At 51.8% G+C, this 22,143-nt stretch overlaps 7 protein-coding genes across 7 annotated transcripts; 4 read left to right on the top strand and 3 right to left on the bottom strand.

Annotated features, from left to right (window-relative positions):
* Positions 1-1,249: 1,249 nt before the first annotated feature.
* Positions 1,250-3,413, top strand: Aspvir_007407 (Zn(II)2Cys6 transcription factor domain-containing protein; the record flags this gene model as incomplete). Its single annotated transcript, XM_043270589.1, has 5 exons — positions 1,250-1,485; positions 1,602-2,003; positions 2,078-2,503; positions 2,560-2,789; positions 2,866-3,413. 5 exons carry the CDS (start codon positions 1,250-1,252, stop codon positions 3,411-3,413), a joined length of 1,842 nt encoding a protein of 613 aa, XP_043126524.1.
* Positions 3,414-4,047: 634 nt separating this feature from the next.
* Aspvir_007406 (alpha-amylase) lies at positions 4,048-5,981 on the bottom strand (the record flags this gene model as incomplete). The annotated part of the gene is made up of 9 exons (XM_043270588.1): positions 4,048-4,329; positions 4,393-4,633; positions 4,692-4,838; positions 4,893-5,055; positions 5,109-5,337; positions 5,386-5,494; positions 5,549-5,664; positions 5,726-5,764; positions 5,820-5,981. The coding sequence occupies 9 exons, from the start codon at positions 5,979-5,981 to the stop codon at positions 4,048-4,050; spliced, it is 1,488 nt and encodes a 495-aa protein (XP_043126523.1).
* Positions 5,982-6,639: 658 nt separating this feature from the next.
* Positions 6,640-8,786, top strand: Aspvir_007405 (putative glucoamylase/glucan 1,4-alpha-glucosidase; the record flags this gene model as incomplete). Its single annotated transcript, XM_043270587.1, has 5 exons — positions 6,640-6,922; positions 6,998-7,284; positions 7,343-7,439; positions 7,488-8,125; positions 8,184-8,786. The coding sequence occupies 5 exons, from the start codon at positions 6,640-6,642 to the stop codon at positions 8,784-8,786; spliced, it is 1,908 nt and encodes a 635-aa protein (XP_043126522.1).
* A 216-nt stretch (positions 8,787-9,002) lies between these two features.
* Aspvir_007404 (glycoside hydrolase family 31 protein) lies at positions 9,003-12,160 on the bottom strand (the record flags this gene model as incomplete). Its single annotated transcript, XM_043270586.1, has 4 exons — positions 9,003-10,692; positions 10,758-10,928; positions 10,990-11,397; positions 11,463-12,160. The coding sequence occupies 4 exons, from the start codon at positions 12,158-12,160 to the stop codon at positions 9,003-9,005; spliced, it is 2,967 nt and encodes a 988-aa protein (XP_043126521.1).
* Positions 12,161-14,672: 2,512 nt separating this feature from the next.
* On the top strand, positions 14,673-16,684 carry Aspvir_007403 (putative C6 transcription factor (AmyR); the record flags this gene model as incomplete). Its single annotated transcript, XM_043270585.1, has 3 exons — positions 14,673-15,649; positions 15,718-16,168; positions 16,244-16,684. 3 exons carry the CDS (start codon positions 14,673-14,675, stop codon positions 16,682-16,684), a joined length of 1,869 nt encoding a protein of 622 aa, XP_043126520.1.
* Positions 16,685-17,462: 778 nt separating this feature from the next.
* Aspvir_007402 (glycosyltransferase family 31 protein) lies at positions 17,463-18,911 on the bottom strand (the record flags this gene model as incomplete). The annotated part of the gene is made up of 1 exon (XM_043270584.1): positions 17,463-18,911. The coding sequence occupies one exon, from the start codon at positions 18,909-18,911 to the stop codon at positions 17,463-17,465; it is 1,449 nt and encodes a 482-aa protein (XP_043126519.1).
* An 854-nt stretch (positions 18,912-19,765) lies between these two features.
* On the top strand, positions 19,766-21,908 carry Aspvir_007401 (signal recognition particle subunit SRP72; the record flags this gene model as incomplete). The annotated part of the gene is made up of 4 exons (XM_043270583.1): positions 19,766-20,086; positions 20,173-20,446; positions 20,504-20,648; positions 20,705-21,908. 4 exons carry the CDS (start codon positions 19,766-19,768, stop codon positions 21,906-21,908), a joined length of 1,944 nt encoding a protein of 647 aa, XP_043126518.1.
* Positions 21,909-22,143: the final 235 nt, after the last annotated feature.

Below are 22,143 nucleotides of genomic sequence, written 5' to 3'. Positions count from 1 at the left end.
AAAGCGAAGGCTGTTCATCAAGTACCTGACCGTGGGCTGCAGCAGGACAAGTGCAGAAGCGAATCAGGATTCGAGGCGAAGCCATGACTCAATGAACAGTGATGTCTCCTCACAGGACCAGTCCGTTCAGAAGCTTCCCATGGCTTACAGCCCGAACACGAAAGGTGCATCAACCTGTACCATATGCACCACTCCTATTGGGACGGATCGAGATTAATCTCCGACCAGGCAGTAACCGGCAAAATAATTACCGTAACTAGCCGTTTTATTCCACCGTCGAAAGCACAGCGTCGACCGCATGGGATAGATAATGGCTATCTTCGCACTGGTTGGTTCGATATAGATACATTTCGGCGACGATCGCGCCTGCTCGCTAGTCACCAGTCATGCTTTGCAATCGCAGATTCGCGGGCGCCCAAGCTGATTTGCATGATCTCCCCTATCCGGTTGGCCACCCTAAATTTAAATGCTTGGTCTCTTTTCAAATCCACAAGAGTGATAGCGAAACAGAAGAGACAAGTGAAGGGAAATTTGATATTAAGGATGATTAGATGGGACCAGAAAGAGGCCCATCGAAATCGCTGCTCCACTGTGGGAAAATTAAGACAAAACCGCCAGATGCAGCATCCAGACCCTCCGCAAGATTAACCATCTTGGATGATCAAGATAAGCAACGTTGTCTATCAACAAATCAAAGTGTCCCGCACAATGTCTTCCAACTAATTGCGTGCTGGCTTTCCTTTTCTCCTTTTCTTTCCATCACTAAATCTAACCCCTCATCGCTCTTGGAAGCGGGAATTTCAGAGAATCCGGCTCTCGTCGGATGCAGGAGGAAAGATGGCGCATGTCAGTCAACCCCTCTTTGACTGCAGCCTGCAACTATCGCTGCCACCTTCTTCTGCCTGTTTCTACTTTTCTAGAAGCCCGCTAGCGGCGCCTCATGGTTGCATCGCGCCCCTGATTAGCTTTTACCCCAGGTTCAAGATAGGTTGGCTGGCCGTGGCGGCGCAGAATACCCAACTTCCAGCGGAGTCTATTTCGTCAACGGCCAGCAAGCTAACATCATTTCATGCCCCTAGCCCACCATGGCCTGTTAAAAAGGCAATTGTCTCGCTCCACATATCCGAGCTATTTATGATTTGCGCTGGATCTTCGTTTTCTAGATTCCCACGCCTGTCTGTTCCCTTTCCACCTATTAGATAGTCATCGTCGTTGGTTGCGGATCCATCAGTACCCATTCTCTGATGCCATGACGCGCACCACTTCTGTTGAAGATGTCAAATTTGAGATCCCCACGTGGGAGAACACGAATGTTGATGTCGCTGACGGCAGCGGCCGACCAGAATCCAGTGCCAGCGGCGACACAATTCGTCCAAAAGGTCGCATACGACGATCAATGACGGCCTGTAATACTTGTCGCAAGCTGAAGACCCGGTGCGATTTAGATCCACGCGGTCATGCTTGCCGCCGCTGTCTCTCCTTGAGGTTCGTACGATAGAAACTCTACATTGAAGGATACGAGATGTTCAAATCCTGAAAAGCTCCCTTGCTTCAATTGGCCGGCTGGAATCGAAATTTTGCTGAACATGTTTTCCTCGCAGGATAGAGTGCAAGCTGCCTGAGACAGCTGAGCGCTTTCAAGATAATGCTTCAATGTGGTCGGATGCAACGGCAGCTATTCCGTCCATTGAAGAGCGCCTCAACTCGCTGGAACGAAGTATGACAGAAATGACCAGCATGATGCGGCAGATGATGGACCGGTCGCCCAGTATATCTGGCAGCTCGGTATCCGTGTTGACAAGGAGTGGTATCACCGACGAGACCGCTTCGATCGAAGGAAGTCAATCGTCTTCCTTCGCTCCTAGACCTATCCGTCTCATTCAGGACCTGCAGTCGGACTTCATGGGAGAAGCAAATGTCCTACCTGCGGATTCGAGGTCACTCGGTGATCCTTTCACCAAGGGAATCATCGACCCTAAATTATCTCAGAAACTAATTCAATTGTATGCCACTCCCTTCTCCTCGTCTGATTTTGATCTGTCTTGAGAAACTCCCCGCTAATTTACTCGTCCCAAAGGTTTGTTGATCATTTTGGGGTCTGGATCTCGATCGACAATCCGTCCGATCTTCATAATGAGTTGAGAGCTGCAGATCCGCTGCTCTATAGTACAGCTTGTCTACTAGCCTCTCGCTATGTCCCCGGTATACCGTCATCCGTAATCCATGCTATGTATCTTCAGATACGGCATGCAGCAGTCAACGTCCTCTGGAACAATCCACCTCTCAAGCACGAGACTCTTCAGGCTCTTACCCTTCTTGCGCTATGGCCAACAGCAGTGCAAAAGGAGACTCCCATTGATAGTTGGTTGCTGAGCGGGATCTCGATCAACCACGCTATCATTTCCTTTGACTTTCTCAACCATGCTCCTGCCGAGCTTATTGTGGACAATGACATGGTTGCGAAACTACGCTTGTGGAATGCTCTATGCCTGACTCAGTTACAGTATGTGTTCATCATGTTCAGGGGTTTGCGCGACATTTGCTAAGAGAGTCTGCTAGGTCTGCCATTGGAAACGCTCGTCCCTTTCACATACAGCAGAGGTACCTCGAGCATTGTCCACGACTTCTTGAGCACCCAGCTGCTACATTTGAAGATGGAAAAATTGTAGCGGAGATCCAGTTATATCTGATCGCGCTAAAGCTGCAGAATTTTAGCCACCGTATGCGGCTGGGAGACTTCGAATACGAGGGAATCGAACGCTGGAAGATGGAGTGGGCACATCTCTTAAGTAAATCACCGGTGATCGTATGTTATAGGAAGTGGACTAACTGATTGAGCAGCTGGTGAGCGACACTCGACACTAGAGCTTAGCCTCATGTATTGCCAGCTACTACTTTATCGAACCGCAATGAGGTTTCATTGGGAGTCCGAACACCTCATCTCAGAAATCCTTCGTAATTCGCGCCTCATCCTCTCAAGATTCCTATTGGTCCGGTTTCCAAACGCACTCGCCTTCCCGGATCAGATATACTACATTGTGGGCTACGCCGCCCTGAATCTCTGCGACTTTAGCCCGATGGATCCGCTTATCGACCAGGTCCGAACCTTCCTTCTCCATTTGTCACCGAACGAAGATCACATTGCCTACCGCTTCTCATATACAATCACAGAGCTCAAGCGGCGGTGCGCAGCAGGTCCTAACCCCAATAGTGCAGTCAAAGGTGCGTTCGGGGATACTCGCAAACTGAGCATGGGGCAGCAGATACCATTCATGAATCCACTCATGGATACCATGATGGGGGAGTATGGTGGCTTGGAGCATCTCTTGCCCGAAGTTCCTCCGCACTCCTTACCCGATATGCTCACCAGTGTAGCCGGTGAGCTGCAAGCGTTTCGTGCAGCGATACTTTGATATGCCAATCGTACATGGAATTCTGTATGCACTAAGACCAATATGAATGCGCCTTGTGCGCGAAACAGCCGTCCGTACAGCGCGGCAGTAATGTATTTAGTTTCTTCTTTTCCCTGGGCGAAGCAGGCTTCACCTCCCGGCGTCGAACTACCTTCAAACAATGTTATTTATCCAACTTTGGCTGTTTTAATTTTGAACCCGCTCCGTCTTTCTGGCGCTAGGTTTCATCAGGTGTAATCATAGGTGTCCCGAGTACTTCATTGCTTGAGCGCATCGATCCTTCGTTTTCAGGAGAAACGACTAAGGGAGGAGACTTTAGGTCGCAATTACCAGTCTAAATCCTCTTTTTCAGAGCAAATTATGGCACGAGCATCTAAATCTTGATCGCAAGGGCGCATCATCCAACAATGAACCCTCGAACCACACTTGGCATTCCTCTCTCTCGAGGTATATTTTATCTTTCCGCGATATATATTTAATTGTGGCAGTACTATATTGATCGGTATAATATAACGCAGCCATGCAATTCATGATATATATATATATAAATTCCAAGACGGAACACACACAATGAATTCAATGCCAGTGAAGTCCTCAGAGAAACCATATCACCCTTTATTTGATGCCCTGCTGCTCAAGTACAAATTGTACTTCCGCTCAGCCCAGCTGTCGGGTAAAACACCCGGGGCAAGCCACTCGCCATGACAACGGGGACCTTCCCACCTGAGTCTACGGTCGCCGTGGCGCAGGAAAAGACCTCAGTCAGTTGTGTTCCCGCCGCATAGCCTGTTCCACTCAGTGAGAGCGTGTAGGAGCTTCCGGAAGCACCGAGGTTCGAGAGGACGGTGACGACCTGCGCTCCGTCGTTGCCTTTCCGCATGGCGACGGTGGAGGTATCTTGGTAGATGGGGTTATTCTGTGAACTGAGTTAGCATGGGCCTGGCCGCGTATGGTGGCTCCGGGAGTGAGTGCCGTGTACCTTATAAGTCACGTACGCCGGGTCCTTGCTAATGGCATGGTTCCGGATGGCGTTTGCTGTCGCGATGAGCTTGTATAGCTCGCTGGTTTTCGAGTAGCCGGATAGCCAGACTGCCTCGCGGTTTGCGGGATCTGCGCCGCCGCTGTAATGTTGCTCCTGACCGGCGTAGATGATTGGGATTCCATCGGAGAGAATGATGAATGCTGCGGCATTTTTGGCGAGAGCCATGTCGTTGGTATACCTGCGAGCAGGGGTTCATCAGAACGCTGGAGTGAGGGAGAGTCTAGGAAGGAACTTACGATGCCAACCGGGGCGTATCGTGATTTTCCACGAACGTGCCCAACAAGGTTGAATCGGCGCACTGCGACTTGACCGTGTCGATCATATTGTAGAGGTCGCTCATACTGCCACTTGTGGACTGGAAAGCTTTCAGAAGCGGATAATATCTGCTCTAGTTAGATGCGCGGCGATGCACAGGTCTATATGCGTATGCCACTCACACAGGGTAATTCAACACCCCGTCCAGGACCTCTTGGTAGGGGCAAGTGTACGCTGGATCTCCATTAAATACCTCCCCGATGCAGTAGACGCCCGCAGCGTCATTGAATCCCGGCCAGAAATCTTTCTGGACGTGCTTCACAGTGTCAATTCGTAGGCCGTCGACTGTAGCATATCAGTTAATTCTTGTCTTGTGCAGGTACTAAGAGTACACTTACTGGAATAATTAGACACTAAAGAGCCCACCCAATTGTACCAAATCTTTTGGACATCCGAGTTTGTAGTATTAAGATCCGGCAAAGGAACAACATTGTCTCCCAACCAGCAATCTTCCACGTTTGTCTGATTATCGTAGTTGCTGATGAAGCACAACGGATGGAAGTAGGTCTGAGAATTGAAAGGTTTGAAGACACTATAGTCGACCGAATTGCCTGCCCCGGCATATCCCTGTTTCCAATCAGCAAGCAGTACACCGGCGGGCTGAACCCAACAAACCATGTGATTAGCAACAACGTCGACCATGAGATACATGCCTCTGTCGTGAAGAGCTGACGCCAGGGCTTTCAGGTCGTCAGCGGTCCCATAGTTGGAATTAACCGAATAACTTTCCGAGTCAGCAGGAATTGATTCCAGTATATGGGGATGACTTGATGCTCACATGTCTTGCTGCCAGTACCCGTGGTATGCAGTGCCTTCCGATGTATCCTGGGGAAGTTGCTCGGTGACTGGGGTTATCCAGATTGCCGTAAAGCCCATGCCTTGTATATAGTCGAGCTATATTGACCTAAATTAGCCATTGTCATACTCTCAAACTCCATAGAGAACGCTTGCTGACTTGTTTAATGATGCCTTGCCAAGTACCACCACAATATTCCTGTTTCACGTGTCAGCGCGCCATAGCTTGCGAAGGGAGGCTCGGTGTAGCTGACTCGAGCACTGGTATCACACGAGGCCGCCGTGGAACCGTCAGTCCGTGCGAATCGATCCGTGAGTAAGAAGTAGATGGATTGGGATCGCCATTGCGCTGGAGTGGCCGCGAAAGCTGTCCCAGCAAGGCAAGAGAGAATCAAGGATGACCAGCGTATAGGCATGCTGACCGTGGTGTACGCTGAGCAAGCCCGCAATCTCTTCTCTTGTCACGACTGGGAAGAGCTAGGTAGGGGACTCATTAGGGTGTTTTTATAACCCTCAGACAAAGATGAAGGAGGATACCGACAGACAGTAGATCACCACCAAATGCGTATTCCACGGTTTCCACCCATCTCGGATCGTCAGCGATCAAGAATACCTCACGGAATAACCTCAGGAGCGGACGAGAGTGCCATTAAGAATTCAAATAAATCCCCTGTGAATGTCCGCCCCTGGTCATCCAGCACGAGGATCTGCCGGTCGGTATTCAGTTTGTGGACTACTGCATCGCCCTTGCAGCTTCGATAGAGGAAGATCAACATCGTCGTTGGAATATAGCAGCTGATTCGACGCCACATATGGAAAATGGACCGATCGCATTTTGTACCGATAGGCTGACGTGGGGAAGATGTGGTGGTGTATCATGTATGCAGGCAAGAAGGGGGCGTCAGGTGGTTGGTCTCCGGCTCTCTTTCAGTCTTGCAGTGTGACCGCTGAGCTTCTCGTCTCATTTTCCATATTTCCCCTCCATCATCATTACTGTGATCCACTCAAGGCAGTTCATTAATAAAAGCATGTGAAAGCTGTGCATGCGAGGCAGTCTTCGTCCGCCCTGATGAAATGAAAGATGAAACATCGCGTCCGAGCGAGATGACGACGAGACAGTTCCTGACGATCGCCATAGGCGTCTTGACCACTGTCAGCGCTCTCTCGGACCCCGCTCAGATTGTGATCCCAGCAATAATAACGCCCCGGACGACGGATCTTTTGGAGTCATGGTTAGCGCAGGAAACCCCATATGCCCTCGATGGTGTGTTCAACAATATCGGACCGAACGGGGCCAAGGCGACCGGCGCTGGCCCTGGCATCGTCATCGCTAGTCCTAGTCAAAGCAATCCGGACTGTGAGTGATTATTTCCTCCTTACAATTGATGATTTCTTCATTTACTGCAACTGTCCAGGCTGACCTGTGGTTGAGACTACTATACCTGGACTCGAGATGCCGCTCTCACTATCAAATACCTCGTTGATTCTTTTGCCGCTGATAACGATCCTGCACTCCAAAGAATCATAGAGGATTATATAGACTCCCAGGCGCGCTTGCAGACCGTCTCTAACCCTTCCGGAAATCTTTCAAGCGGAGGCCTGGGGGAACCCAAGTTGAGGGTGGATACATCGCCATTCCGCGGCTCCTGGGGCCGTCCCCAGAGGGATGGGCCCGCGCTGAGAGCAACAACATTGATATCCTACGCGAACTTGATGATTGTATGTTTTTGTTGACTTTGGTAAAGACTGAGCTTCCTAACTTCGAGCATTTTAATAGGATAATGGTCATTTCTCTACGGTTGAGTCAAGCATCTGGCCAATCATTCAGAATGACCTTTCCTATGTGACGGAGTTTTGGAACTCTTCTACTTTTGGTACGTTTCTCAGATACGGGATGATAATCTACTGACCAGATCCAAAAGATCTTTGGGAGGAAGTTCGCGGCTCCTCATTTTTCACCACGGCAGTCCAGCATCAAGCCCTTCGCCAGGGTGCAGCCCTTGCCCAGAGGCTTGGTAAAACATGTTCGAACTGTCTGTCACAGACACCACAAGTCCTCTGTTTTCTGCAGTCTTACTGGACTGGCTCGTCCCTATTGGCCAATCTGGATAGTGATCGGTCCGGGAAAGATGCCAATTCCATACTAGGCATCATACATACGTTTGACCCCAATGCGGGCTGCGACGAAGAGACGTTCCAACCGTGTTCTGACCGGGCGCTTGCAAGCCACAAAGAAGTTGTAGACTCTTTCCGCTCGCTCTACCCGATCAATGCAGGCATCCCTTGGGGCCAAGCTGTAGCCGTAGGTCGGTACCCTGAGGATGTCTATCAAGGCGGACACCCTTGGTATCTGTGCACCTTGGCAGCAGCTGAGCAGCTATACGATGCACTTTACCAGTGGGAGAGCTTGGGATCTCTCACCGTTACAAACATAAGCCTCGCGTTCTTCCAAGACGTGTACCCATCAGCTACAGTTGGAACCTACGCGCAGGACACCGGCATATTTGCCTCTATAACTGCAGCAGTTAGAGATTACGCAGATGGATTTCTCCGCGTCGTGGTAAAGTCACCCTCTACCCTTTTGCCAGAACCGTGTCAACTACTAACATAACCAACAGCAAAAATACACACCCCCGAATGGCGCCCTCGCCGAACAGTTCTCGCGCTACGACGGCTCTCCCGTCTCAGCGCAAGACCTCACTTGGTCGTACACCTCCTTTCTCACTGCAATCCAGGCGCGAAGACGCGCTCTCAATCCTTCCGCATCGCAAATCAAACCTTTCCCCTCAAACACGACCACCATCCCTCCCCAAATCTGCTCCCCTTCCTCCGCACGAGGACCCTACCGCCCCATTAAACGGATCAAGTGGCCCAGCCCAGAGTGCCTCTTCCCCCGGCGTACCGTAGCAGTTCGGTTCAATATCCTGGCAACCACCCTCATTGGCGAGGACGTCTTCCTCGTCGGATCCATCCCCGCGCTGGGCGAGTGGGATTCTCGGCATCAGGCGTCGAAGTTGGATGCGAATGAGTACTCGAGCATCACGCCGTTGTGGTACGGGACCGTGATCTTGGATGCTGGGGAAGAGTTTGAATTCAAGTTCATTCGGAAGAGCGTCGGGGATGGTAAGGTTATCTGGGAAGAAGGTCAGAATCGAGCGTTTGTGGTGCCCAACGAGTGTGGCGCTGCCAATGCCACGATCAATGCCGTCTGGAGATGGTGATTTCAATTTCTCACTATATATATCGTGAGCAACAATCCTACGGAGCTTTCAGGCTCCTGCGTGGCTTACACATAGAGCTACTTTCTCAGGTTACATTTTCGATAGTACTTCGTAGTATGCCCACAATGATGAGCTAGTTCTTCTGATATATAAATCTGAGTAGCTATACAATCATTAAGTCATTCCTCACCAGACAACGTATGAACTGTAGAGAAACTACCACTTCAGAACCCAATCTCCAGCCCAGGCGCCATGGGGCGTCAGGCTTTGCAATCCCTGCACAGACAGCACCTTGGAGGTAGCATTGTAGTGCACCGAGCCAGGGTGGACGTTGCGGCCGTTGAACGTCACAGCGGAAGGCTTCTCAGCCACGCCGAGGACAGTCACCTTATCCAGGCGGTTCTTCTCCTCCCAGGTACCCTTGACCGAGACCTTGATGCTCGAGCCGATAGCCTGGAAGTCGACGTCGAGAGTAGAGGACGGATTGACGCTGGCTCCATCATCGAGGTACAGCGAGCCAGAGGCAGTCTGGTTGCCGCCCAGAGCGGCGAGTAGCGACCAGGGGGTGCTACGGGCGTCTCTGGTCGTGAGGGCGGGTTCCTGCATGGGCAGGATGCTGCCTCCACGGACGTAGACGGGGATGTGGCCCAGCGGAGCGGGGATGGTGGTGTTGACGCCGGGTTTGGCGTCAACGGCGGTCTGGGTGTACCAGTCGTACCAGACTTCGCCCTTGCCGATGCCCGGGAACACGCCCTTGACGGTATCGACGAGGGGCTCGAGAACGGGGACGACCATGATGGAAGGACCGACCATGAACTGGGTGTCGACAGCGGCGAGGGACGGGTCAGTAGGGAACTCCCAGGCGAGAGCGCGCATGACGGTAGAGCCGGTGGTGTGGGCCTGGTGGAAGAGAGTGTAGAAGTAGGGCAGGATGGAATAGCGGATCTTCATGGCGGCCTTGGCGGCTTGGGTGACAGAGGCCCAGCGGTAGGGCTCCTGGGGGATAGCCGCAAGGACATTGTGGTTGCGATAGAAGGGGAAGAAGGCCGACAGCTGCATCCACCGGCTGCAGAGCTCCTCATCAGTGTTACCGTTGAAACCGCAGGTATCCACGCCGAACATGGGAATACCAAACAGCGAGAACGACAGACCCTGCGCGATGGACAGGAACATGGAGCCCCATTTGGAGTTGTTATCACCGCCCCAGTGACCGGCCCACTTGCCCGAGCCAGCAAAGGTAGACCGACCAATGATGAAGGGTCGCTTCTCAGTGAAGACCTGGCTTAGTCCGTAGTAGGTGGCATTGAGGATCTGGTGACCCCACAGACTATGAACATCGTATTCCTGGACACCGTCGACATGAGTCGAGTTGGGAGAAATGGCGTGAACGGCAAGGTCATGACCGTCCTGAACATGATTAATCACATAAGGAGGGTAATTCACATCACGGACGCCCGGCGTCGGCGTCGTCCGCAGATACGATGTAGAAGTTGACGTAGTGCCGGTCTGGGTAGCAGCAGCAGCCGAAGCCTGACTGGCAGAGGCGGCGGAGGCAGAGGCAGCTTCGGTAGAGTTCGTCACGTTGAAGGCCTCGGGGTACTTGTAGCCGATATTGCCAGGTTCACCGGGAAGCTGAAATGGTGGGTGAACCGGGTTCAGATGTAGCTTACCTGTTCCACAGCTGCCAACGCAGAAAGAGGACACTTCGCTCATATCAATCCAGATGCCATCAAACGCAATCTTCTTCCACCAGGTGACGAGTTCGTTGGCCCAGTAGTCAAATGCCTTAGGGTTGTGCCAATCGGGGAAGACAGTAAAGCCCGGCCACACTGCACCGATGTAGAGGCTTCCATCGGGGTTCTTGATGAAAACGTCATCCTTTGCCCCTCGAGCATAAGGCTCGTACCTGGAAGCCAAATTTTCGTGAGAACTTGACCATCTAACAAAGAGGATAGAATAACAAGAACTTACGCATCCGATGCATTGTCGGGGTTGGGAATATAGATTGCCGAGTCAACGATAGGAACGTAGTGTCGTCCCGAGCTGTGCAGTTTGTTCAGAAATTCCTCGCCTTCATCGTATGAGAACCGTTCGGGATCATTTTCAAAGTCACGGTAGCCAAGCATGTAATCGATGTCGCTCCTGGAAGGGATGTAAGTAAAAGAAACTGGGAAAAACGTATAGGCTCAGAAACCAGACTGACCAGATGTATTCCAGGGGAATCTCAAATCGCTCAAAGTTGTTGACCACTTCTTCGAGCTGAGACCAATTCCGGTAGCCCCAGCGGCATTGGTGATATCCAAGGGCGCTGTACTGCTGCATTGCAGGCAGTCCAATAGTAGAGAGCTGGTAGCTCTTTGTGACGGCCGCTTGCGTGGGACCGGAGTAGAAAGTCAAATCGATGCTACCACCGATTGTGCGCCAAGTGATGTTGCGGGGTTGCAGGAGAACTTCCTGACCATGAGAGTTTCTCAGAAAGACACCGTGGGAGAATGATTCATAGTCCTCCGACATGTCTACCTCGTCAGTGTTGACAAGCAAGTAGGACCCATTCGCGCCTTTGGTATAGTATCTGGTGTCCAGATAGAACGAATGCTGTCCATAGATGTTCCTGGAGAGCTGATTGTGAGCTTGTGGACTTTGTTCATTGAGTTTAAAAAATGGTCAGCAACATACCTATCAATCGGGTCTCCCACATCCGCTGCATAGGTGGTTAGGGTCGCGTTCCTCAAAAGCCGCAGCTGGGCCATGCGCTCTCCCAAACCGTACAGGTTGTAACCCTCGGGCAAAGAAGAGACGAACTCGATAAACTGGTTCTCAAAGACCAAGATCGAGCCCTCGGTATCGACGAGGACGTCTCCAGTAGCCTTGCGAATCACCTTGAGGTTGAAAGAAGGCTCATTGGACCACTTCACTTCAAAGTCACTTTGAGAGGCGGACACGCCGGAGCCTTGAGCCCGGGGCACCAAGTCTTCCGAGAGGAGGTACCAAGAAGCGTTGGAGGCATCCACGTAGGTAGGAACAATTTGGATATTCAGGCGGTCCTTGGCCAGATAATCCACCGTTAGTGACAACGAATCGACGTCTGTCCCGTACACGTTGCAAGGGTCGCCCGCGAGCTGCAGGCTGGCGGTGAAACCTCGGGATGTCTGCTGCAGGTTTGAGGCTTTGTAGCCCGGACAGACAGACTGCGCGTCGACGGCAAGAGGATCGTCGATGTTGGCGATCAATTGAGCACCAATGTCAACAGAAGATGGTAAGGTGTATTGCGCGTATGCTGAGGTTGCGGACGTGCTAGGGGCAAGCGAATGGCTTGCGCCATAGGCCATGGGGAGGAGCCAAGCACTGGCGACGAGGCCCAGGAGGCTGGCCATGGTGAAAGTCTCAGGAAAACACGACCAAACCGTGCTGTTGCCGACAGAAAGAAAATTGAACGCCATTCCAGCGAGAGATCGTCACCTTTATATCATTTCCAGGTACGGAGCAGATACGTTGCAGAGCGAATTTCCTGTCTTTGTGACGGAACCCCACTTACATTACTGCTATGCGTGGTATGCTGGCCTGACAGTTGAGACTCGAAGAGAAAATCATCCTGGGACACTGATGAATTCCTCCGTCAAATGCCCGAGCAGAGCTCCGCAAAGAACATCCCAGAACTGGAAGCTGGGACGAGAAAAAAAGCTTCCATCTCGCAGGATTATTAGGAATCGGGCTTCCTATTCTGGCTGTTGTTGCTTTTCCGCTCTAGGCTCGTGCGGGGGCGCAAGGTCATTGGAGTATTGGACTGGGGGGAAAGCTTATGCACTGAGAGGGGGAAGAAAGGGGACGGGAGGGGAGGGAAAAGCATTCCTCCGAGCCCGGGGTTCGCGCCGGCTGTGGAAACGGCGATGTTACCGTGTATATTACAGCTGATAATACACGAAAATTACATGTCGGACCGACAAGAGCACCATGTCACCCACAGCGGCCGGAGCCAGGGAAGATGTTCGAAGTTAGCTCTTACTCGGCAGCCTTTGCCACGCTCTAAACCTTAGTCAAATGATGTAGTAGACGTATTGAATAGTAACCAAACAAACACAAATTGCCTCAAGCTTTACCCTCTGGGATCAGGCTGCAGGTGAGGAAAAGGACTATCCGCTCATTGATCATCTGATACCAAGGCCTTGATTGGTCCTGAGCCCGATAAATTCCCGAGGAAGTGGAAAATATCTGGATAATGTTGGTTAAGGTTACATGCGAATCATTGATAATATATCCTAGTTGGATCTCTCGGTGAGGGCCGTGAGAGTGGCATTGTCTGATCTCATCCGTATAAAATCAATGGGATATTAATGAATTCACTTCAGTTAACTCTCCTTGTGGGTCGATCGTGGTTAAGCCCATCTGTACCGACCTTTGACCGCAGATGTTCTCATATCTTGACTATGGGAGCAACCAAGAAGCTCGAGCTGGAGGAACCATCTCATGATCCTACCTTATAACCGGCAGGTCATCAGCTCGTCATTCGATGCTTGTCCTCGGCTTCCCGAAACCATTTTTGAGATGGATGTCAGTACGCCTCCCCTCGGCAAAGTGGAACAAAGCAAACAAACGGCAGTTGAATGGACTCTCATTCGTTCTGTGGGCTGTGGGCTTGGTCTTAGTTTAACTAGTGCCTAACAAGGCGCTATTATATGCTGGTTCACTCGTCCATATCAACTCGAGCTTATGGCGGCTAGGATACCTACGAATATCCATTCTTAGATCCACTAGGTGCACCTAAACCAGGATGCATCATCATCACATATTATGATACGACTCTTATACTTTGATGCCTATCTGCTACTTGAAGGGTCATTGTACAAAATAACGCATCCATAACACCATGTCTAATAGGTTGGTTCGCAGACCATGCTGGCGTCAGCCCTTTTTAATCAACCCCTCTTATTCGGTTTACTACACGTTCCATATCCCTACTCTATGACAATGCCCATGATTGAAACTTTGTGCTAGGTGGCGAGATCCGGGGGTGATGTAAAGTACAACCTGTGGGGATGAAGCATAGGAAATTCCACTATCCAGCTAGACTATCTTCCAACTATCCCCTCCTTAGATATGCTGAATCGATGCCACACCTCGTGTAGGAGTTAGTGGGTTTCAAGAGCCGTTTAGACAAAACTCTTTCCCCTCCTTCGTATGCTGCTGCGATTCTGTTCCATGAAGGTTCTAGTGAAAGTCTTAGTGGATGACGAGGATAACGCGGGGTCCTACCTAATAGAGGCACCCAGCCCCTAGGCTTAATAATATAATAATAATATAGTTGTCACCAAGAATACCATGGGTTACAGTATACATGTACCATCTTGACCTGATCTAGCCTAAATAGGTACCCTAGTAAACAAATTTGGTGTATTGGCCATAGTCAAGGGATACAAGTTTACAATACAACCATACGCCCATTACAAACTTCTGTGCCCTGATCTCGGCCGTGTTTAGTACCTGCAGTACAGCTGCATAGAACTGTGAATAGTAGGTAGTATCGAGTCCAGTCTATCATCGGTTTCAAAAAGTGCTCTAAACAGGGCTTCGTTTTGCTCCTTGCAGCTCCCCGCTGCTTCCCCAGGTTTTTCTTTGACCTTTTCATAATTTACTTCCCTTCCTTGAACTTATTTCCTCTTTGACCTCGACATTTGTTTTGTTGACTTTCATATCGTGGTGGTCATGGTTCTATCTATGACTGAATTCTACATGTGACTGCCATAGTCTTATGAGAAGCAATCTACAATGACCACAAGACGTTGAGATTTTCTGGTCATGCAAGGTCGTGTCCATAATATCTTCTTCCTGACTTTACATACTATATCCTTCACTTTTCCGTGAGAAATTCGCTTGTGTCCGTATTTGGCAATGGACTCCCCCAGTGATACCCCCGCGAAATCTGAACAGAAACCGTGCAAGCAAGCCTGCGACAACTGTAGGCGTCGGAAGATCAAGTGCTCGAGAGAGCTTCCATGCGACAAGTGCTCCCGGCTCCTCCTTTCCTGCTCCTACAGCGACGTTCTGCGCCGTAAAGGCCCCAAGTTCCGGACTCTCTATCCTCTGGCGCCTGTCCATCCGCTAATTTCACGACCTCGGGATACCTTGCATTATGGCCCTCGACAGCACACTCTGGACAAGGAGTTCCTTCCAGAGGCCGGAAGTTACCCCATAGGAGCCTCTCCCACGTCTCCTCCGTTTACCGTGGTGGATTCCCAGTTCAACTCCCAGGAGTTCCTGGACTCATTTACACGGCTCGGGCCTCCGGAACTGGTCTCTTCCCCCGACTCGACGAACTCCATGTCTGACTCTGGGACCGGTCAATGCTCTCCTTTTTCAAGACGTCTCTCGTCACCTGTTCTGCTGGCACATGTGAACGTCTACTTCAAATACCTTTTCCCCATCATGCCAGTGGTACGGAAGGAGGAAATACAGGCGGACTGCCACCAGCTGGAAAGACTCTCTTCACGGAGGTATGCTTTTCTGGCTTCGTTGTGTGCCGCGACTCACATACAGCTCAAGTTTGACGGTGCCATGGACCCCTCCGCCTTCAACACTGAGGGACAGTACATGATGTCAGGGGAAGAGTTGCTCGCAGAGGCGGTACGGGCAAGGAAGAAGTGTGATCCAGTGGACGAAGTCAGCATCGAGAGTCTTTTGACTTCATTCTTCCTGTTTGCTTGTTATGGCAATCTCGACAAACAGGAGCAAGCGTGGTTCTACCTGTGCCAAGCTACATCCATGATTTTCACTCTAGGCCTGCATCGGGAGGCGACCTACTCAGAATTTGGACCTGAAGAAGCAGAAGAAAAAAGGCGTGTCTTCTGGCTGCTCTTCATCACAGAGAGGTGAGTTTATCTGCATCTGACGGTAAATTGCTGCTTGAAAGCCGAATTTGACCCTTTGAGTGACCCAGGGGGTACGCATTGCAGCAATTGAAACCGGTCATGTTACGCAACTCCATCCATAAACCACAAGTTCTCCGCTCGGACGATCCCATTCTGACTTACGGCTTCATCAACCTAATCAACATATTCGAGAAACTGACTCCCAACCTGTACGACTGGATCTCCGCCGGTGGCGGGGATGGCTTCTTCGAGATGCCTCCCATATCCTCCATCCAGTCCAGTCTCTCCAAGCCCATGTCGCTAGACGGGGTAGTAGAGATCCAAAGAGTCGACATCCTCGTCACACAGCAGTGGCTGCAGGCGATGATCTGGAAGCTCTCCATGGCGCACGCCTCGCAGCCCGGGTCGCGAGACGACGCCGTCCTTCCCTTCCATCTCCCACTCCTGGTAGGAAAAGCCGTGATGGACGTCATCGGTGCTGCATCCCAGGGATCTGTCGATGCCCACGGAATTGGCATGGTGAGCCTCTCCAATTCCGCCTCCTGGTTTCTTAACACACGACCAACCCACCGGCTGACTTGTCCTTCTTTCCAGGAACAAAAACTCTTCGACATAGCCATGGCCGTCGCAGACGTTACCCGCTCCCTCGGCTCAAAAGCCTCCCACCACCACCCCGCCGAATCCCCCGTTGACCCCCGCAAACTCCTCTGGGGCCTCCTCAGCACCCTCTCCCGCATCCGCGGCTCCCCCTCATACCTCTTCCCCGCCCTCCTCAATCGCTCAAAGAGCATCCTCGGCCTCGACTGCTCCATTAACATGAGCAATTTCCTCCCCCTCATCACCGCACCACCCTCGGGGCCCACGCCCTCCTGGCGCGACCAAGGCCAGAGTCGATGGGACCTGCTTACGGCCGCAGACCCAGAGCCAGAGGAATCGGACCGTGTCCCTGTCCCTGTCCCTGTTCCTGCCTCGGTATCGCACATTCCATCGCCGTTGGCATTTCACGATACCCATCTTCTCCGGGCGGCACGATAATCGACTACGAAGTAGAGAAACGGATGTAGATATGGATATGGATACCCGCGCTGTGGTCTGTATTTTTGGCTTCGATGTATATCCTTACGTTGATTATCTGTACATATGTTTTTTTGTATATGTCTCGGGGATCCAGGGATGGATAATGGGTTGCAAGTGTACGGAGTTAGGCATATTCACTGGCTCCCAGCTGCTATACTCAGCGTACGTTGACTTGAAGATAATCATGGCTGCGTATGTCCCCGCTACTCTTCACCGTAGGCATATGTATAAGCGTTCCTATAGACTCAGGAATCAGTTCTGTAATGCATTTGCGTTCAAGCCTCAATCTCAAGCTAGACATAGTGCTGAAGATGAACCATGAGGACATGGATAAAAGAGAGGCGGCCATGTTTGGACCGTTGAGGTGCTTGATATTTATTGCGGAGGCTGTGCTATTAGAGCACGGGGTGTATAGATATGGCGGTCTGTAGCTGGGTATTTCGGGTTCCTGAAAGCTGATTACATTCGTGGAGTCATACGATATAATTGAGATGAAACCAAACTGGAGCAAGAATGGGTATATTGCAAGCCACCCTAAAGCCACAGGAGATGATTAATATTGGTAACGGTGGGTGCAGCGGTCTCAAAGTCTATGGACAGTAGAAGAATTGTGTACGTGAAAACATGCCAGGCATCAAGGCGTCGTCTAGAATAGCCATCGCATAAGCAAATAGTGAATAAAGAACAATATTTGCACAGTGAGTGTACCAAAGCCATCTCAGGGTGGGAATAAGGTCTACGCTGTCTTCCAGATCAACTCGATGATCTGGTCGCCGTTCTTGGCGTCGCGGTGGACGTACCATTGGCGCACTTGGTTGCCAAAGAACACCGAGTCCTCGAGAATATAGCTGAATTTGCCCATGTCCTTGGGCCTGAGAGGACCGAGCGCATGCATGAACGACTCTTTGTTGCCGACCCACGAGAGCTCCATGGTCTTATCGTCCACGTCGATCTCGGTACTGTATTTGGCGATGGAGAAGCCATTGGTGAGGGTCCAGCCGTCTGAAAACTGCCACTGGCGCAGTAAACACTTATCCCCGCAGAGATTCGTGATGACGCTGAGTTTAGCCATGTCGGCCTGGAACCATGACTTCCAGTGATGCACGGATAGCGGTGGTTCGCGCCCGCACTCGAAGAACCCCGACACGTCGCCTCGCATGTCGAGTTGGTGCAGTCGATAATCCACCGTCAGCTTCGTGTCCGTGTGCTGGTATATGCAGAGTGCGATTCTCCGGTCCCCGGTGTGAGGCATGGCTTGGCAGGCTTCGAAGACGTCGTGGTTGCTCAATTGCTGCACCAGGGGACGAGACAGAAAGACGCCCGCGCCGCCGTATCCCAGCAGGCCGAAAAAGCCAATCTGCGAAACACTCTCCGACACGCCCCCAATGTACATGGGTTTCGTGTGGTCGTATTCGGCAAGCGCATCCACCAAGGCCGCCATGGACAGGAAAAAGGTGTCATCGTCAATTATGCAGGCCCAGCGCGTCCACGGCCGCATGTTCTTCGCCAGATGCGCAACCAGTAAGAAGTATCGAGTCAGATACTCCTCCTCCGACTGTGTCACGAACAGGTTGATCCCCAGGCTATCGGCCTTGGCCTGGACCTCCTCCACTCGTTCATCCGGTTCAATCAAGGCGAAAATACGAGTGCGTGTGTAACCAGCCCAGTGCGTAAAGGCGTCCAACGAGTCGTTCAACCGTTCCAACGTCGTAGCAACGCCAAAGTCAATATGCGAAGCATCCACATTCGCAGGTGACGGAGGCACCTGCACCGTAACTGGGGGTTTAATGTAGCAATCGTCCTGCGATGGCAGACCCAGCTTACGAGCCTCATCGCTCGACGATTGTTGCTGAAGCAAGGGGATATTGAGCCGCTGGCGGATGGGCAGATTCGATTCCGAGGAACGAGCGACGATCATCTCACGCCGTTCATACAGAGAAAGCTTCCGAACCTCCAGGCGGCGGAGAACGTCCAAGTCGGGTTCGCACTTGACGCCCGAGGAGGCGATGGGGATATTTTGTATAACTGTTGGGGGTTCCTCGGGTATATACTCGATGCGGGGCCACAGTTTATAAGTAAAACCAGCGACGAGAAGCAGCGCGACATAGAAGCGCAGCACTCTCCTTTTCCTCATCCATGATGCGCCAATTGCTGGTCTGGGCTTATCCTTGAGTTTCGACAACATTTGAGTTTGTCCTCTGTGTGTGAGTTCCGCTTTCCCTCGCTCAACCCAAGCTCGAACGGACAGCGACGATAGAGACAGAAACCGATTACCGTGTCGACAATAGAATGAGCATGAGCATCTCGTCCGACTGCGAAGAAACTGGATTGGAGTTGGTGGACGTGGACTGAGCAAGGCCAATATAGGAGCCCCTGCGAGGATAGGAAAGAGGAACGGGGAGACTAATCCGATCAGGAGGTCACAGCCGGGTCTAGACCTTAAATCTAGTAGAAAGGGGAAGCAAGAAAGAAAGAAAGAAAGAAAGAGAGGATAGATGGGTAGTCTTTCTTCCCTTCTCTTTTTTCCACTTCAGAATCGAAGGAAACAGGAGAAAGATAAAGAAAAAGAGGGGAAAAAAGGAAAAGGTCCGTCTTCCAGTTTAAGATTCTATCTCCAATGTGCCTGGGCGTCAAGTGTCAACCCCGGGATGGTGGGAATCAACGCCGACTGCCACTTAAACCCGTCATGGAGACGAAAAGAGGCGAATAAGAAGAGGCGAATGGCCAGGGAAAGTGGGCCGGTGGACTGTCCCTTAGGCGGCTTAGTCATCCGCGGTCTGCAAGGCATTACGGCAGTCCACAAGCATCATAGATGCAAATTCCCAAATAAGGAAATATCTGTCTTCCGCACACTGTGGCATGTGGATGATTCGAGCCAGAACCCCGGATTATTCAGTTCGTCCTCAAACACAAAGGCAACCCTGCCATAACGGCGGAATTGCGTCTGGGAGACTTGACCAACAATAACCGAACTCCGCAGCACCCACCTCTCGTGCTGGTATCTTCCAACCGCAGCTCCAATCAAACCCCCCCGCCGCCATGGCTACTCAGTCATTGAGCTCATTGCTGCAACGAGCCTCCATTGACGATCATGAAGAGATGCTCAGTTCCGCCAATGCGGCGCTGGCAAAGTCCAAAGCGGACCTCCATGCCCAACATGCCAAGGCAGTGGCCTTGTTGAAACTTGACCGCTACGAGGACTGCCTGCGTGTGTTTGAAGAAAGCGGGGATGCGTTGAAGAAGGAGGCTGCGCTGGAATACGCATATGCCCTCTACAAGCACGGTCAGCCCGATGAAGCGATCAATGTCGTCTCCGGTCTAGCTCGTGGAAGAGGGGCCAACCATCTGGAAGCTCAAGCTGTAAGTCCTTTCTCTTTTTCATTATTAGCCCCCAAGAACAGCACATGAGGAACCGGACGCGGCTTACAATGAATTCCTCTATCTAGAGCTACCGCGCCGAGAAGTTTCGCCGGACCGCTGAGCTTTATGAGGAATTGGCCAAGGACAAGGCGTCGATGGGTAATGAAGAGAACGACCTGCGGATCAATTCGTGGGCCGCGGATGCGCAATTGCAGTGGAGAGGATACCCCGAGTTCGTACGACATGCTAGACCCACAAGAGAGGATTTGGAAGCGTTCGAGACTGTATACAACGCGGCATGTCTGAGCATCGCCAAGGGAGATTTCGCGCAAGGTGAAATGCTGCTGAAACGGGCCAAAGGTTCGTACCGATCGCATGTCTGTCCGATTGGCGAGCATGGAACTAACAATCTTGCAGAACTCTGTCGAACCTCGGAAGATCTGACCCCAGAGGACAGGGCCGCAGAGCTGCTTCCTATTTCGGTGCAGCAGCTGTACGTCTTACTCCGCCAAGGCAAGTCTGAGGAGGCCGAGTCGGTGCTCCAGGAAATTTCAGTAGATGAGTATGTATAAACCGCTTGGCTCGTTGCACCGCGACTCAAAGCTAACCTCAATACAGTATCCCCGAGCTTTCCACAAAGAAGATTGCCCAACACAACATCACCCTCGTTCAAGACACCGCTGCCAATCCCTATGCTCTGTACAAAGCCTTGCATCAGACACCCGACTCCACCGACAATGATAAGCTCTTTGACTACCAGAATAATGTGATGATGGGGAATTCTCACGCCGCGGACCTTCTCGTACAGAAGTACGACGGCATCATCCGCTCCGCATCCAAAGTACTATCCAAAGCAGCCTGTCCCTCGCTCGACGCCAAGACCAACCTGCTTTCGGTCTACAGTGCAGCGGCACACGCACAAGGCCAAACCGGGCCCAAGGCCCTGAAAGCCATCCTCCCGGTCTTGGAGAGACGGCCCAAGGACATCGGGCTGGTCCTGACTGTGGTTCAGCTCTACGTCAATGCAGGCAATACTACTTCCGCCATCGACACGCTGGAAAAACTGCTGCAGAACCTCGACGAGTCCATTGTCGAGCAGGACAAGGACATCCGCTTCAGCCCCGGCCTCCTTACGGTGCTGGTGTCCCTGTACAAGCTTGAAGGCCGCAAGGGTCAGATTCGGTCAGAGTTAGCCAAGGCAGCGAACCACTGGCGAAACCGCGCCGAAGCCCCCGTGCCCCTTCTCCGCGCTGCAGCGGCGTCGCTACTACACTCCTCTGACCACGCAGACCTAACCCTCTCAGGAGAACTGTTTAAGGATCTGTACCAGAATAACAACGGCGACCAATTCGCAGTCGCCGGCTACGTCGCCTCGCAGGCCACCCTCGACTACTCCAAGGTAGAGTCGCAGCTAGAAAGCCTCCCTGCCGTCGAGGATCTGATCGCAGACGTCGATATTGCAACCCTCGAGCAAGCGGGCATCTCTCCCTCCTCTGCTACAGCCGCAGCCGCGGCTGCCGCGATTGCCGGCGCAAGGAAGAGGACTGCAGCGGAGAGCCAGACCCGCGCGACGAAACGGGTCAGGAAGTCGCGTCTTCCCAAGGATTACGACCCTAACAAGACTCCGGATCCGGAGCGGTGGTTACCGCTCCGCGACCGGTCCACGTATCGGCCCAAGGGGCGGAAGGGCAAGCAACGTGCTGCTGAGAGGATGCAGGGTGGTGTTGTCAACGAGAAGGCGGAGGAGGCGCCAGCTACCACACAGCCCAAGGCTCAAGGTGGTGGCGCCAGTTCAAAGAAGAAGAAGAAGGGAAAGCGGTAGGCGCATGTTGCATTGAGCGTTATGAGAGATGCCTTGCATGGGAGGGATCTAGACTATGGTGAATTGTGGCTTGCGAAGCATGTAGATGACCTTCACCTTCCTAACGGATCTTCAACTTCCTGTATTGATACTCAAGAAGGTACCGAAACATATTCAAGAACTGAAATCAGAATATCCAAGCTCCGCCAGTGCGACATTCTAGGGACACGACTGGCCTGGAACTAAGTCAGCTAAA

This window comes from Aspergillus viridinutans (genome assembly GCF_018404265.1).
Source record: "Aspergillus viridinutans IFM 47045 DNA, scaffold_5, whole genome shotgun sequence".
NCBI lineage: Eukaryota > Fungi > Ascomycota > Eurotiomycetes > Eurotiales > Aspergillaceae > Aspergillus > Aspergillus viridinutans.
This window is presented reverse-complemented; position numbering and strand designations above follow the sequence as displayed.